The 16,137-nt window shown below is 41.6% G+C and overlaps 3 protein-coding genes across 3 annotated transcripts; 1 reads left to right on the forward strand and 2 right to left on the reverse strand.

The window, feature by feature from the left end:
• Nucleotides 1–400: 400 nt before the first annotated feature.
• Nucleotides 401–9,948, reverse strand: LOC128256130 (atrial natriuretic peptide receptor 1). The gene is made up of 12 exons (XM_052986247.1): nucleotides 9,728–9,948; nucleotides 8,733–9,051; nucleotides 8,549–8,660; nucleotides 7,860–8,025; nucleotides 7,482–7,559; nucleotides 6,963–7,239; nucleotides 3,775–4,330; nucleotides 3,599–3,714; nucleotides 3,465–3,543; nucleotides 2,387–3,030; nucleotides 1,467–1,791; nucleotides 401–1,411 (listed from the first exon to the last, which is right to left on the reverse strand). The coding sequence occupies exons 2-12, from the start codon at nucleotides 9,025–9,027 to the stop codon at nucleotides 577–579; spliced, it is 3,483 nt and encodes a 1,160-aa protein (XP_052842207.1). The 5' UTR covers nucleotides 9,028–9,051; nucleotides 9,728–9,948; the 3' UTR covers nucleotides 401–576.
• A 375-nt stretch (nucleotides 9,949–10,323) lies between these two features.
• LOC128256135 (augmin complex subunit dgt3) lies at nucleotides 10,324–12,982 on the reverse strand. The gene is made up of 6 exons (XM_052986256.1): nucleotides 12,895–12,982; nucleotides 12,509–12,834; nucleotides 11,798–12,160; nucleotides 11,075–11,740; nucleotides 10,841–11,018; nucleotides 10,324–10,769 (listed from the first exon to the last, which is right to left on the reverse strand). The coding sequence occupies exons 1-6, from the start codon at nucleotides 12,955–12,957 to the stop codon at nucleotides 10,626–10,628; spliced, it is 1,740 nt and encodes a 579-aa protein (XP_052842216.1). The 5' UTR covers nucleotides 12,958–12,982; the 3' UTR covers nucleotides 10,324–10,625.
• A 280-nt stretch (nucleotides 12,983–13,262) lies between these two features.
• Nucleotides 13,263–15,261, forward strand: LOC128256163 (proteasome subunit alpha type-4). The gene is made up of 3 exons (XM_052986298.1): nucleotides 13,263–13,418; nucleotides 13,527–13,732; nucleotides 14,590–15,261. Exons 1-3 carry the CDS (start codon nucleotides 13,416–13,418, stop codon nucleotides 15,173–15,175), a joined length of 795 nt encoding a protein of 264 aa, XP_052842258.1. The 5' UTR covers nucleotides 13,263–13,415; the 3' UTR covers nucleotides 15,176–15,261.
• The last annotated feature ends 876 nt before the right edge of the window (nucleotides 15,262–16,137 follow it).

Consider the following 16,137-nt stretch of genomic DNA (forward strand, 5'->3'; position numbering starts at 1 on the left):
GCCCGGAGCTGGGAAAACGGATGGAAAGCTTTTACCCAGGATAAGTGACCGATAATATTATCCCATTCTCAAAAGCTTCTTATCACGCTTTTCCCGCCAATAGCTTTTCGTTCTTGAAAGCTGAAATCCTTAAAATTCCATATATAATCGAAGTTTGAGCAATATCTATGTGCGAAATACTAACGTTCCTAAATTATTATTTTTTGGTTGTTACCATATTAATCCTTATACTAACTTCAAATAATAACCTTACGTACAAAAAGGCCAGGGGTACAAAATTTGATATATTAAATTTGTGTATGAAACTTTTATTCCAATAGGTTATTGATAAAGAACGTAAAAAATATACAGTGTTGTTTCAGCAATCTCAGAAAAATTTCTGGTCGGTTGGTCTGCAAAATGTTTTATTTTGTGCTTTGGATCGCATTTTTATAGACTTTTATACAAAGTTGAAAGTGACACAAATATTTGATTTGCAATTGGACTTGGTTTGAAAGAGATTTCTGTGAATGTGCCTGTATAATACTGATTTGTAAGAGAACGATTTAAGTAAGGATTTGCATGGCGTTCAGAAGATTATTTTCCCATGCCGGCGAAGAGCAGTGGGAAGGGCACCTCGTCGGTGGCCTGGATCTGCGGAGTGGGCGGTCGGGCCTCGCCCTCGGTGGTGCTGTTTAGCCAATAGGTGGTGACCGTGCCCTTGCCCTTCAGCTCGACATCGCCGCGATGCTCCATCTGGAAGGTACCGAACTTGTCCAGAATGGCCTTGGTGGCCGACGAAACGTGAATCTTGCCCGGCTGCCCCGTGCTCTCCATCCTCGACGCCGTGTTGACCGTGTCCCCAAAGAGGCAGTAATGTGGCATCTTCTTGCCCACAACACCGGCGCAAACTGATCCCGAGTGCATCCCAATTCTAATCTGGATTTTGTACTCCGGCTTGTGGCGCAGATTAAAGGAACTGACGGCCTGCAGGATGTCCAGCGCCATCAGAGCAATCTCGCGGGCATGCTTATCCCCATTGGGCTCGGGCAGTCCAGAGACCACCAGATACGCATCCCCAATAGTCTCCACCTTGTACACATCGTAGAATCCAATGATCCGGTCGAAGGTGCTGTACAGATCGTTCAGGAAGTTCACCACATCCATGGGACTACTGCGCGCACAGAGTTCCGTGAAGCCGACGATGTCACTGAAGTATATGGTCACGCTGCTGAACTCCTCCGGCTCCACAAGATCTCCGGCCATCAGTTGCTGGGCCACAGGGCGTGGAAGGATCTGGTAGAGAAGCTCCTCCGTGCGCTGTTTCTCCAGACTCAGCTGGCGGGTTTTCTCCTCCACGAGGCTCTCCAAATTGTTTGCATACTGTTCCATGCGGTTCAGTAGATCGTCCATCAGATTCTCACAAAAGCCCCTGTTTGGGATTAAGCACACATAAGCGGGAGAATACCATTAAAGTGAACACTCACTTCATTATGGTGCGAATATTACCCCGGATTGTGGAGAAGGTGGGTCTTTCCTCCTGGTTGTCCGCCCAGCACTTTTCCATCAGTTCCAGCAGGTCCGGCGGACATTCGCGTTCCCGGATGAGCGGCCGGAATCCGTTGCACTGCCTTACTTTGTGCAAGATCGTGTGTACATCCATCTGCTGACGGGCCTCCTGATACGGTCCGCCACGATTGACAATCTCCTCCAGAATTATGCCAAACGAGTAGACATCGCCACGCTGCGTGGCCGGACAGCAGCCTGGAATGGAGGTCAGTGGCAGGAGCTCGGGGGCAATCCATAGAAGCTCTAAAGCGATTAAATAGCAATGTGTTCCAAAATTAATAGATTTTGGGCTGAAAATATTCCACGTTTATAGAAATAAACATAAAACAAGAAAGGAACCAAACTTCAGCAAGCCGAAGTTCATATACTCTTGCAGCTATTGCTAGAATTAAATTTTTGAAAACATTAAAATTATGATTTACTTGCGTATATGTTTAAAAACATTGAAGCTATGATGATTTTCAGCTCAATTATTAGATAGTTATTTTATATATTTTTATTATTTCTATGGGAGCTATATGATATAGTCGTCCGATTTTGATGAAATTTAAACCGTAATTCTGAAATATTTAACCATTACTATATGTTGAAGAACTAAAAAAAAAATTAAAAAACAGCAAAGTTATAATTTGTTTTTATTTTTTTTCGATTGTTCCTATGGGAGCTATATGCTATAGTCGTCCGATCCGGCTCGATCCGCCTTATATAGTAGTTAGTTAGTTATATTATATTGTATATATGTCTATGTATACACATATATTTGGGTTCACCGAAACTTGACAGGTACCCAAAAACTTTGGATGTCTAGAAAATAGGTAGGCATTATGGACCAACTCACTCAGATAGTAGTTTTGATCCCGCACGAAATCGGAGGGTGTGGTCAGCGTTCTGAGTCCAAAATCGGAAATCTTTAGGACGAATCGTCCGTCTATGAGGCAATTGCAGGACCGCAGCTTTCCATGCGCGGCTACATCGCTGTTGTGCAGATAGTTCATGCCCTTGACGATGTCGTGGATGAGCGACATGCGGAAGTTCCAGTCCAGTTCGATGGCCTCGTTTTCCAGCACGTCCTTCAAGCTGCCCCTCGAGCAATATTCGGTTAGAATGAGCACCGTGGGCCGGGGCAGATCAATGCAGGCGCCCACAAATCGCACCGTATTCTCGTGGCTCACATCCCGCGCCTGCTTGATCTCCCAAAGCAACTGCGGAGTGAGATCCACCTTCTTCACATTCACCTTCTTGATGGCCACCCGCTCGCCCTTGAACTGCCCGATGGTGGTGTACACCTGCGGCGGCAGGGAGGTGAAGCTGGCAATCGAGGCGCGGCCTGAGTGGATCCCGAACTGCTGCAGCGAGATGTTCTCCACATCCAGGCGCTGTAGTCCGCCCTTGGACCCAAACATGCCCCCCATTTCGATCAGGACATCGTCGGGACGAACGCGCCAGGTCATGTTGTTCAGCTCCTTGCTAAGCTTCATCTGCCTAAAAACGGAATACCCATTTATATTAATTTTATTTGCATTATTTATCAAAATCAAATTAAACAATTTATAAACAACAAATCAAAATGGTGTATAAAGGACTTGACTTAAAAACAAAAAAACAAAAGCTCGAATAAACTTCGTGCATCCTTAATGACCAACTTACGAATTGCTAGTCCTATCTTAAACTTAAGATTTTTTATAAATTAACCAACAGCTTAAAACTTCGAAACGAATTTCAACGAATTACTTGATATTTAAGCAATTAATTCTCTTCTTATTGTTGCAGTATCATTTTACCAGCCATGTGTCTTAATTTTAATTTGCATATCATTAAATATATGGCTTAAATAAGTAAGTTTATTCTTCCGTTATCCTAAGCATATAGATGAAAAATGATCATCATCCTTAATCTAGTTAACTGTACTGACTTACTTTTGTAGAAGGCAAATAACTAGAAAAACAAGACCCAAAAACAGGGCTAAGCCGAATATGGAGTACATAATGGTGGATACTGTAAATAGCAAGTGATACTATAAATGTGGATAGTACAATCAGGTGGGTCTTACAGTTTCCGAGGCAATCCGTCGAGTTTCCCAGAAAACCACAGGGGGGCACATCCGGTGGTGGCTCCTCGCGTCCACCTGGCCAATGAATCTTCTTGCCATGGACAGCCGCGTATTCTCTTCAAAGAAAGATCAGGGGATTGGAGTATGCCTCTTAAAGCTTAAACTTGATGTCTCACTTGTGAACACCGGAGTAGTGGGCCACGACCGAGAACTTTCCGTTGATTGGGTCCAGATCCAGAATGGAGTAGTCCGCATCGCGGTCGCCGTTGTCGTCGATTCGCACGTGCCCAGTGATGCCCTCGAAGGTGCGGTTCCACATTCGCCTCGTAATGTTGACCCCATCCCGGATGTCGCCGCCCTCGGTGAGGGTCTCGTTCAAGGCCATGCCCAGCAGGTAGACCCCGTCGTAGAAGGCTCCGATGAAGAAGTTCACCTCCTCGCCCTCGCCAAACGTATAGTTGTAGTCGTAGAGCGCGTTCTCCCGCACATTGTCGGCAAAGTCCTGGAACTTGGGACTGGTCGGCTGCAGCAGGCTGACCCTAAGAAGAGCCTCATACGCCTTGCGAGCCTTTGCGTCGTGCTCGTCCTTCATCTCCCAGCCCTTGTCGCCCCAGTAGTCGCTCTGGAAGATCTCGACGTCCAGGAAGACCCACTCGCCGTTGGTCATGCCCAAACTGTGAGCCGCCAGCATGAATTTGCGCACCAAAACTCCGCGTACTGACAGGATCACAACTGGCCGTGTTGGAAAGCAGAAACAGGTTTGTTTTTAAAAGGATTTCAGGGAACATGGAAAAACAGGACAGTAAAAATGTTTGCAATTTGTTTTCAAACATTTTTTATCAACCTAAAGCAGTTTAAGTCCGAATTTTTATATGGGTTACATCAATTGAATTTTTTTTTCAGTTTTTTTCAGTCAAATGCTGGAATGTCATACATCGATGAATTCGTCGTTAAATTGCCTACCAAATCGCATTCGCAGTTAAAAATTTTTAAGATTTCAAATTTTTGAAAAAAATGATGACCCCCACCCTTACCAAAAATGCAAAAATTGGGCATAAAATTAGTTTCTTCAAAAAATCGATTTTTAAAAATCTGTTTTTGCACCAAAACAAAATTCATTTTTCTAAACCGATTGTGGATGGGTAGTATAGGTCGCCAACTATACAAAACAGTCACTCTTTTGGCTATACGTCTAATTTTGTCCAAGTTACAACGAAAGGACTCTTTCGGATTTTGTTTTTTGACAAGTCTCATGAAACCTAAAAAAAACACATAAAAAATCAGTTTTTCTATCAAAACGGTGAGAACGCTCTATTCATACATCGCTGAATTCGTCGTTAAATTGCCTATCAAATGGCATTCGCAGTTAAAAATTTTTCAGATTTCAAATTTTTGAAAAAAATGAATACCCCCACCCTTATAAAAAATGTAAAAATTGGACATCAAATTATTTTCTTCAAAAAATCGATTTTTAAAAATCTGTTTTTGCACCAAAACAAAATTCATTTTTCTAAACCGATTGTGGATGATAGGTCGCCAACTATACAAAACAGTCACTCTTTTGGCTATACGTCTAATATTGTCCAAGTTACAACGAAAGGACTCTTTCGGATTTTGTTTTTTGACAAGTCTCATGAAACCTAAAAAAAACACATAAAAAATCAGTTTTTCTATCAAAACGCTGAGAACGCTCTATTCATACATCGCTGAATTCGTCGTTAAATTGCCTATCAAATGGCATTCGCAGTTAAAAATTTTTCAGATTTCAAATTTTTGAAAAAAATGATGACCCCCACCCTTATCAAAAATGCAAAAATTGGACATCAAATTCATTTGCACCAAAACAAAATTCATTTTTCTAAACCGATTGTGGATGGGTAGTATAGGTCGCCAACTATACAAAACAGTCACTCTTTTGGCTATACGTCTAATATTGTCCAAGTTACAACGAAAGGACTCTTTCGGATTTTGTTTTTTGACAAGTCTCATGAAACCTAAAAAAAAACACATAAAAAATCAGTTTTTCTATCAAAACGTTGAGAAGTAATAGTCAAATGTTGGAATGTCATACATCGCTGAATTCGTCGTTAAATTGCCTATCAAATGGCATTCGCAGTTAAAAATTTTTCAGATTTCAAATTTTTGAAAAAATGCAAAAATTGGACATCAAATTCATTTCTTAAAAAAATCGATTTTTAAAAATCAGTTTTTGCACCAAAACAAAATTCATTTTTCTAAACCGATTGTGGATGGGTAGTATAGGTCGCCAACTATACAAAACAGTCACTCTTTTGGCTATACGTCTAATATTGTCCAAGTTACAACGAAAGGACTCTTTCGGATTTTGTTTTTTGACAAGTCTCATGAAACCTAAAAAAAAACTCATAAAAAATCAGTTTTTCTATCAAAACGCTGAGAAGTAATAGTCAAATGTTGGAATGTCATACATCGCTGAATTCGTCGTTAAATTGCCTATCAAATGGCATTCGCAGTAAAAATTTTTTCAGATTTCAAATTTTTGAAAAAAATGATGACCCCCACCCTTATCAAAAATGCAAAAATTGGACATCAAATTCATTTCTTCAAAAAATCGATTTTTAAAAATCTGTTATTGCACCAAAACAAAATTCATTTTTCTAAACCGATTGTGGATGGTTAGTATAGGTCGCCAACTATACAAAACAGTCACTCTTTTGGCTATACGTTTAATTTTGTCCAAGTTACAACGAAAGGACTCTTTCGGATTTTGTATTTTGACAAGTCTCATGAAACCTAAAAAAAAACATAAAAAATCAGTTTTTCTATCAAAACGCTGAGAAGTAATAGTCAAATGCTGGAATGTCATACATCGCTGAATTCGTCGTTAAATTGCCTATCAAATCGCATTCGCAGTTAAAAATTTTTCAGATTTCAAATTTTTGAAAAAATGCAAAAATTGGACATCAAATTAATTTCTTCAAAAAATCGATTTTTAAAAATCTGTTTTTGCACCAAAACAAAATTAATTTTTCTAAACCGATTGTGGATGGTTAGTATAGGTCGCCAACTATACAAAACAGTCACTCTTTTGGCTATACGTCTAATATTGTCCAAGTTACAACGAAAGGACTCTTTCGGATTTTGTTTTTTGACAAGTCTCATGAAACCTTAAAAAACACCTAAAAAATCGGTGAATGTCATACATCGCTGAAACGCGAAAACAAGACATTTTAAGTTGGCTTACTTGATTGATACCCATTTAAATTTAATATACATTAAAATATTCAGTTTATGAAAAAGCTTTTTTGCAAGGACAATTTTGTTTACTTTCTGTAAGGAGCATTTAAGAGTGTATATGGTGAATGTCCTGTTGCCCCAAACTCACCTCTTGCATACATGCTGGCATCCTTTAGATAGTTCTCGTAAATCTCCTCCTCATTCCCGTTGAGCTCCCTTACAAAACTCAAGAGTCCCTCCTGCCGCAGTCCGTACTCCAGGTTCTTGCCCACTGTCCACGAGAAGAGCTCCGATCTGTCCACCAGCAGGGCCACATGCTTCCAGTTGAACTGCCGAAAGACGCTGGCGAAGACGAGGATGAGCCGGCACTGGCAGTAGGACATCCTGGTGAGGGTTGGGTACTTGGACTTGTCCTTGAACATGCCCTGCAAGGAGTAAGAGTATCGAGAGGGCTAGTAGCCCGTTGCTCAAGCCAGGAATGGTTCAAGCCAGGCGAATGTGTTCAGGTGTCAAACAAAACTCCATTAAATCTATTAAATCTTTCAATTTGAGTTGCTTAAGTAAAAGAGTATTGTAAAATGTGTAGGAATAGTTTATCAACATCGAAAAGACTAATCATGTAAGTGTCTTAAGAATAATTGATAATTCTATTATATGCAGGACTTACCGTGTTCTCGTTCTTCCACTTATGTATCCTTCCCAGGATTCCAGAAGTCACCGTGAGCTCACCTTCCGAGGAAGGTGGCTGGCAGCAGGTGGGCGAGGGGGAAATGCCATTTGTCAATAACACGGGAAAACTTAAATGCAAATTAAAGAGCAAGCCGAAAACCATTTAATTGCCAATGTCAAGAGTACGACCACGGCAATTAAGACGGCTAAATGTGATTGCTTCTGGCTGCGCGTGAGGGTATGATAGAGATAGAGTCCGGATGTGAAGCTAAGCTAAGCTTGGGCTTCCGTATTCTTCAGGGTCGGAGGCCACATAATTGAAAGCGGCGTGCTGCGTCGCTTGACACGCGACTCGGGCATCCTGTCCCATCCTCACCTGATCCCCCATGCCGGTGATGATGGGTGTGTTCCAATAGGCGGCCAAACGTGCCACCGGCTCAAGGGCAAAGGCGCAGGCTGGTCCAATGAAGGCGATTACATCGTCCTGGAAGTGCATGTCTGCGGCAAGTCCCGGAGCCCGGGCGCCCGAGCACGATGGGTAGCTAAAAGGGGGAAACAGATGGTCGGCTAGAAAGTTAAATATGCAACATCAGCTTGTAAACCGAAGTTTTGAATACGATTTACAGGAACAATAAATACTTTGAGACAGCTAAATATAAACATTTAAATAAAAAAAAATCTTACAAAGCAAGAGAACGGGTCCAAGTCCTTTGCAATCATAATGATAATTAATTAGACATTAAAATAATGAACATTGCTCAGCATTTTCCAAAAAAATTATCCGATTTGTATATACCAAAAATTAATAAAGAGCAATTATTTATCTTTAAAACAAACCACATTTATGTGGTTCCTAATTTATTGGACACATACCGTGGGCAAAAAAAAAGTTTATGAACATTTAATTTGAAGTTTCAATGCAAAGTGTACTTCAACTTTTTGGCCCACAGTACGTATACGTTCTATTTTGGAAGTGGTAATTTGTACGTTTACATGTAAGATAAATCCTACATAGACAAACTCGAGGTGTTCTTCTTAGTTGCTTATAAAGGTTGCTGCACAAACCTGCCCTTCTTCTTCAACAGCGTTATGTTGTGGGGCCTCAGAAATACCTTGTTGATCTCTTCCAAGGCCAAATCCACGGCCGGTCCACAGCGTTCCAGGTCGAATGGGGAATCTGGTAATGGCCAATGGCCAGTGGTCAGGTCATCAACAATTTTAGAACCAACTGCCAAAGCCACGCACTTACCCAAATGAGAGGCCATAAGTACCCCAACATTGTAGACACGCATCTGGCCCATTTCGCCCGCTTCAGTGTATCTAGGAAGTTGAAGGGATTTGGTCTCCCTGCTCCTCTCGTAAACCTTCACCTCTGGCCCCGTGTCATTGCCATTATACCCCGCCATCGACGTGGTGGTATCCAGACTCAGATCCTTATTCACGTCTTCCCAGGAGATCTCATTGCGCCTGGGATTAGGATGGGCACTGAAGGATCCGACGAACAACAGGAAGGAAACGTGGATGCTGACTCGAAACAGGTGCATTTCGAGGACTTCCCAATCAAATAACTATTTCAAAAGAAATATTTAATCCAATCAAAGCGACTGATTATGCAAAAAGTATCAACTTTTTATAATTAACATTGATGTTTGAAATACATTTAAGGATTCGATTAACTTTCTACGTTTCCGTAGTTATGTACATAAAAATATAATGTAATATAAGAAATGAAGTCTATTGGAAACTTATTGAAATTAATTGATACAAATTTGTAATAATTGGGTAATTCAAGGAACATATTTTATTTCAAACATCAATTTCCAGAGCCTTCAAATACATGACTGGACCAAAATAATCGCAGAGATTTAATACAGTGAAAATAATAATCAATTATCTCAAAAAGCATTTAATTTAAAAATTAATCACATAAAAGGACATCTATTCACTGATTTAATTTTATGGTTATTCTCTGGCCCAAAAATCTTCCTAGATCTTTAATATTCACAAGCAGCTCTTAGTTTTCAAGGGTTTCATGGAAATTTGAAATTAATTCAAATTGCAATGAGAAGTAATGGAGCGCAAATAATTATCCACATAAAGCTCGAAAATGTTTAAGCTGTTTTCGGTCCTTTCGAACATCTTTAAATTAAAGGGCCTTAAGTAACTTAAAGAATTTAATGTTGCCAAAGACTTTATACACTTTTTTTTAAAGTTTTTTAAAACAAACACTTCACTTAACCGTACCGAGTTGTATTACCGAGGGATAGGAGGGTAAATCTTGCCCGAAGCACGTTAATCGAATGAGCCAGCGGCCAGAACTGTTGGTCCTTTTATATATGCCAGGCCCACGGCTCGGAACAATTCGTCCTGTCAGCCGAATCGCTTTGGGCCAATGGGAGGCCAGCAATTCGCTGGCCAACTGGCTTCGTCTAGCCGGAAAGTGAATCTCTAGGTTAGGCGGGCAAGGTTTTATGGCCTCACTTGTTGCTCATCGGACTCATTTGAATGGCAGTCGTTTGGAAACGCCGTCGCGTGCCTCCAGCAATTAATGTGTCTCTTCGATGGTCCTCGTGTAGACTGCTTTAAGACGACAGTGTCTTAATTTGCCCGGTGTTTAGTCAACCCGATTTTAAAAACCCAAGAAAATAGCAGTTTGAAGGGTGCATTTAATTGCAAATAAAGTTATGTCAATCCGGAACCGACATCTTGTAGTTGAATGTGGGCGGTCTAACCAGAGTTGGGTTTTAGAAGAAGACTGTTTAATTGTGTTAATAGAGAAGAATTAAAAATAGATAGCAAGCAACATTACATAGGACTCCAGGCCTAATTATATTCGGTGCTTATATATTTAAGGTAATTTATTATACATATGTATGTTATATAAGGTTATAAATTCTGTTTTATTTTAATTGTGTCGAAAGAGTTTTCGAAAGTGACTTACGGCGTGGAGTCCATTAAAATTACTCTAAACTATTATCCACAAATTCAGTACAGGATGTAAAAAACCACATTTCCACAGCCACTCCCAACTAAACAATAGTTCACAATTAATGATTACAAAAATGACAAATTTTCTAAAATTGTATACATTTTTTGAATAATTTAACATTCATTTACTGACCAGATTCGCTATCAACTAAATTCATTTGCGCTGCAGACCGCCACCAGGGCGGGCTACAGCAGCGGCTGCCTTTTTCACCTCGTCAATTGCATATATCACGCGCTGCGGTTCAGTGAGAAACCAAATCCATAGAAGCACGCTATAGCGCCACAGCTTATCCCTCTCCTAAAATGATCCAAATAAATAAATTGATTACCGGCGTTGATGTTACGACTTTTGGCCAAAATTGAACTTACAATGCGCCCGACGACGTTTTCTAGGAAATCCGTGCGCAGGGATCGCACAGCCTCATCGAGACGACTTTGTTGCTGGGTGACATTGTAAATGGCGCTCAAATACCGCACATTCTCGAACATAGGCTGCACAAGGGGGGAATCGTAGACAAAGGGTCGAAGAGTCTGCTCCAAGCGCTCTCTATAAAATAAATCTATATGTTACTGAGTTACAGAAGAACGGAGTTTCCAACTCACAATTCAGCCAGTTGATCTCTGGCAGCGACACAGGACTTCCTATTGAGCATGCTCTGAAAAGAGTACGAAAGCAGACGCCCGAACTTTTCGTATTCAAAAATACAAGCTTTGACCTCGGTAGACTTAACATTTTGCCCAAGATGGGCTGACAACAGACTGGCAATTTCATGTACGAACTGGGCACAAATACCCTGATGGCTGGCATTGATGGATCGCATTGTCTGAATTCTCTGCCAGGTGGCCTGTGTCTCGATTCGCAACTCCTCTGAAGTGTCCAAACAGTTGCGCTTCTTGTCGCAATCCAGCTGAATCGCAATCCACAGCAATTCCGCATTCGACAAGGCATCTGATATGATTTTGGTCAGCTTCTTGTCGCTCTCGTGACGCTGCATCGCTCGGTCCAACTTTAGTTTGGTGTTCTCGAAGAGAACCAACTCAATACGCCGCTGAGTATGTTGCTGAATGTGAATGGTAAGATCGTTTAAGAGGGTATCGTGTATGTTGCTCAGCTGATGCTCGTTGAGCAGCTGCAGCTCATGCATTTCTCGGGCCATATCCGCCAAACTGTGGCACTGAATTTGTCCAAGATCCAGCTGGTCGATCAGAGCCTGCGTGGCCTTTGCCTTGGCTTTTGTCCTGATGTAGGACAGAGCATAAAACTGAATGCTGCAAAAGAAGGATCAGTCGGGTGTATTGCTTGTGTCATAGGGCTTTGGTCCTTACCCAAGCTGCAAGTCCTCCAGCTTGCTCTTCTCACGCAAAAGGTCTGCTTCTGCGCTCTGGAACTCATCGTAGTCCTGGATCTTGAAGTTCTCCTTCACATACAGAGTAAAATATTGCATGAACGAGTCGCACTTGTGGAAATACTGCTCCAAATGTAGCTGATGCATAAAAAGGGGCGGCAACTGCTGCGATGTAAAGGCCTTCTTGGCCTCGCCGCTCAGCCGGCAGTTCTCCCGCTGCAGTTCCTCCAGTTGTCTGGCCTTGGACTGGCACTCGCCAATCAGATCCCTTTCCTTGATTTGCAGCTCAGAAACAGTGCACTCCACCTCGCTCAGATGGTTGTTTATCGAGTGCTTAGTGTTTCTGCAAAGGGAAGGTATGTAAAAATGAACAACTAGTTTATGTAGGCAAACTTAGTAAAATGGAAACAAAAATAGCAATGTCGGCTTCAGACATCATAGCTTTAAATATATAACGCGCCGTATTTAGAAGTATTTTATACAAATTTCGAATCCGAAAGAAAAGAATATGTGTATATTGGAAGTTTTAGGGAATTGTCCGTTCCTTAGGGGGTTGTTAAAACGTTTACAGATTTGATATGATTTGAAAAAGAAATTTAACACTAGTAATTATGTGAATGGAAATACAACCGATTTATGTGAGTTTAGACCTGTGGCTACCAAAGCCCAAAGCCAGAAGCAAATTCCTTACAACATGTCCTCCAGGAGCGCGGCATAGTCCCTCGAGGCTTCCTTGATCGTCTCAATCCCCATGCTCAAGGCGTCGACATCCTGCTGTGTGAAAACAAGGAGACCCGGACTCTCCGACTCAATCTGAGCCAGCTTCAGCTCCCGCTCCGACTCCCCTAACCACTCGTCCCGCTGCTGCATCTCCTTCCGCTCCAGAACCTGCCGCTCGGTGAGGATATTCTCATCCGAGATGTTCTCCGACAGGAACTTGAAGAACTTTTCCATCGGCTCATCGTAGAGAATCCACTGATTCGAGTGGTCCACGCCAAGCTTTTTAAACAACGAGTTCTGCAAACTAAATGCGTTATTAACCGTAATTTAATCAATTAAATGTGTATTTGTACACACGCTCAGCAGATCGCCCATGTTTTTAAAATACAACAAAGCAAGCTGATTCACTATCGATACCATCGATTGTTTTTAGCATCGCTATTAGTGACAATACTATTGGACGAGAATTTGACGATATAATAATAATAAAGATGCTTGCGCAATTACACAACTACACTTGAATTACTGCATTTTAAACTTTTAACCACAGTTTTACGAAAATTAAATAAAGAAGTTGGGAAATTCAATCATCGACTTGTTGCTTTTCTAAAGCAATTTCCTCGAATTCCCTTACATTTGACATGTAGAGTTCAATTCATCTACTATCGTGTAACTAGCGACTTATTTGAACATAATTGTCCACCACTAAAACTAAAATACCAAAACAGCTTAAAAAACGAGCTAACGCAATCAAGAATTTGACTTTGCAGCCCTGGTCCCGCTTTTGGACGCTCTCCGTCTGGCAACCCTACACTGAATGACAAGTAATTTCTGTTCGTTTTGCAAAATAAACTTGTAAATTAGAATATTCGTTAGCAATGGTAAGTAAGGAGCCAGGTGACCGGAGTTGTTTGGAATAAGGCCATCAGGCCCATGGCCTTGAAAGGAGCAAAAACGTGCTAATATACGCATTCCGTTTGTTTTGTTAGGCGCGCCGCTATGATTCCCGCACCACGATCTTCTCGCCGGAGGGCCGTTTGTACCAGGTGGAGTACGCCATGGAGGCCATTTCCCACGCCGGAACCTGCCTGGGAATCCTGGCCGAGGACGGCATCCTTTTGGCCGCTGAGTGCCGCAGCACAAACAAACTGCTGGATAGCGCCATTCCCTCGGAGAAGATCTACCGCCTGAACGAGTAAGTTGGGCCTCCGAGCTCTGAAATACGAAGGACTTGGTTTAACAAACTCGTTATACAAACTGGTTACTCATATAGGGATACTAATTTTGTCTATTGGACTGCGCATTGTCTTTTTACCAAAACTCATTAGTTAGTGGCTTCAGATTTGCATTAGTTCATATACAAATTTCCACCGCCTGAATTAGTAAATTGGGAATTCGGGTGCTGGTGAGGAAGATACGGAAAATATTGTTTAGTCATTTACACATATAAGTTGGTAGGAATATTACTTTTCTTTTGGTCCGCAAAATTCGATTCACAAAAATATGTTTGTCATTCTTAGAAGAAAGTAGCTCCAGGTTTTCATTTAATAAAACATTTAAGCCAATTTAGCCAAAGATCAGTTACAAACGATTAAAAAATATAGTTTTCAGGCATACCGAGTTCAAATAGCTTGATTCACATGGTAGCTCCTATTGTTACCAACTTTCTTAAAACATAAAACATGCCGTATATTACTATATTTGTATATATTTAAAAGAACAAAATATCCCCATGACGTTAAGTTCCTTCTCCAAAATTCAACAAAATTAAAGAATATATTGAGTCTAAGTTAGTTTTTTCACATTTAATAATGTTCTGTATAAATCTAAAAACATATGTATGGACTTTTAACCTTACAAACCTGGGAAGTGTCAAAAAGTGTTTTTTTTTAATTGATTTTATTTTGTACCAATATCAGCAGGGAAGTGAAATTTCTTAATTGTCCCCTTTGTAATTACAACCACAAGGAGCTGGAGTCCTAGATGACCATTTTACTTAATTTAACTTATCTATTAACCTACCACTGACCTAAAACCTTTTTCGCCCCTTAGGAACATGGTCTGCTCTGTAGCGGGCATCACCTCCGATGCCAACGTGCTGACCGCCGAGCTCCGTCTGATTGCCCAGCGCTACCAGTTCAGCTACGGCGAGGTGATTCCCTGCGAGCAGCTGGTCTCGCATTTGTGCGACATCAAACAGGCGTACACACAGTACGGCGGAAAGCGACCCTTTGGAGTGTCGCTGCTGTACATGGGCTGGGACAACAAGTACGGCTACCAGTTGTACCAATCCGATCCGAGTGGCAACTACGGCGGCTGGAAGGCCACCTGCATTGGCAACAACTTCGGGGCGGCGATCTCCATGCTGAAACAGGAGCTGGCGGACAAGGAGAACGTTAAGCTAACGCTGGAGGAAGCCAAGGACCTGGCCGTCAAGGTGCTCAGCATGACCCTGGACACCACCAAGCTGACCCCCGAGAAGGTGGAGATGGCCACGCTGCAGCGCGTGGATAACGCCACCGTATATAGTGTCCTGGAGAAGCCCGATGTGGAGAAGCTGATCGAAAAATACAACAAGGTGCAGGCGGAGGCCGAGGCTGCCAAGAAGGAGAAGCAGGCCAAGCAGCCGACCAAGTAATCCCTAGGATGCATAATTATTGATTAAGGGTTTATCCTGATTTTTGTATTCGGAGAGTGTGAAATAAAATTTCAAAAAAGCCACAATTATTCTGCCAATAGGTTTGGGCGTGCTGTCACTGCGGATGGCATGCAACATGGAAAATCATTAGATTCAAGAAGCATTTTATTTAGGTAAAGACTATATATACAATATGCTTTTTCATATATAAATGTGCAATTGCATTCGCCGAATGTAGTTTTTGTTATTGCCTTTCCATTTGCAAATTTTGATTGGACCTGAAAATACCTCAAATCGGCGTCAAAGATTAAAAATTTCAAAAAAAAAATATTTTATCCATCAACTCTCAAATATTTTTTGCCATAGTCAGCCTCTGCTTTGCGGTTTTTCCGTTTACCCAGTAGGTAAAATACCGAGGCTTTATTGGCACTGAATCCCTTGATTAGCTTGGTTGCTCCCAACATCAAGAGGGGCAAAGCATTGGCATATTGACCATTAGGTGGACACAGCAAGGATGCACTCCATGGCTGGCTGACTGCGCCGAATCCAGATTCGCCTTGATGAAGTTTCAAGCAGTTCTCCGGGGAAGTGTAGGGAGTAGTAGTCCCGGAAGGTGATGCTCCTAGTTCCCGTTCCTTGGAGCCAAAAGAAGACTATGGAAAAAAACGCGGATTTCAAAGCAAAGTCCATACAGCCGGCCAATGCGGTACAAACAATAGTCGGTGGGGTAGGAAACCAATATGTAAACCAGGCGGGAAACTCCACATAGGTGTACGTTTCCAGTACCTCCAATTTCAGGCTTTCGGTAATTAATTCCAGAAACTCCAGCAGAACTATTGACCTAGAAGGGAAAGTGGCCTTATGCCTTACTTGAAAAGGCGTAATAAGAAGTGAATGAGCAACAGGTCTGAAAATTAACAAAGAAATTTAAATAATTAGCATCTGCGCTGCTTCGGAACATC

Source organism: Drosophila gunungcola (assembly GCF_025200985.1).
Source record: "Drosophila gunungcola strain Sukarami chromosome 2R unlocalized genomic scaffold, Dgunungcola_SK_2 000013F, whole genome shotgun sequence".
Taxonomy (NCBI): domain Eukaryota; kingdom Metazoa; phylum Arthropoda; class Insecta; order Diptera; family Drosophilidae; genus Drosophila; species Drosophila gunungcola.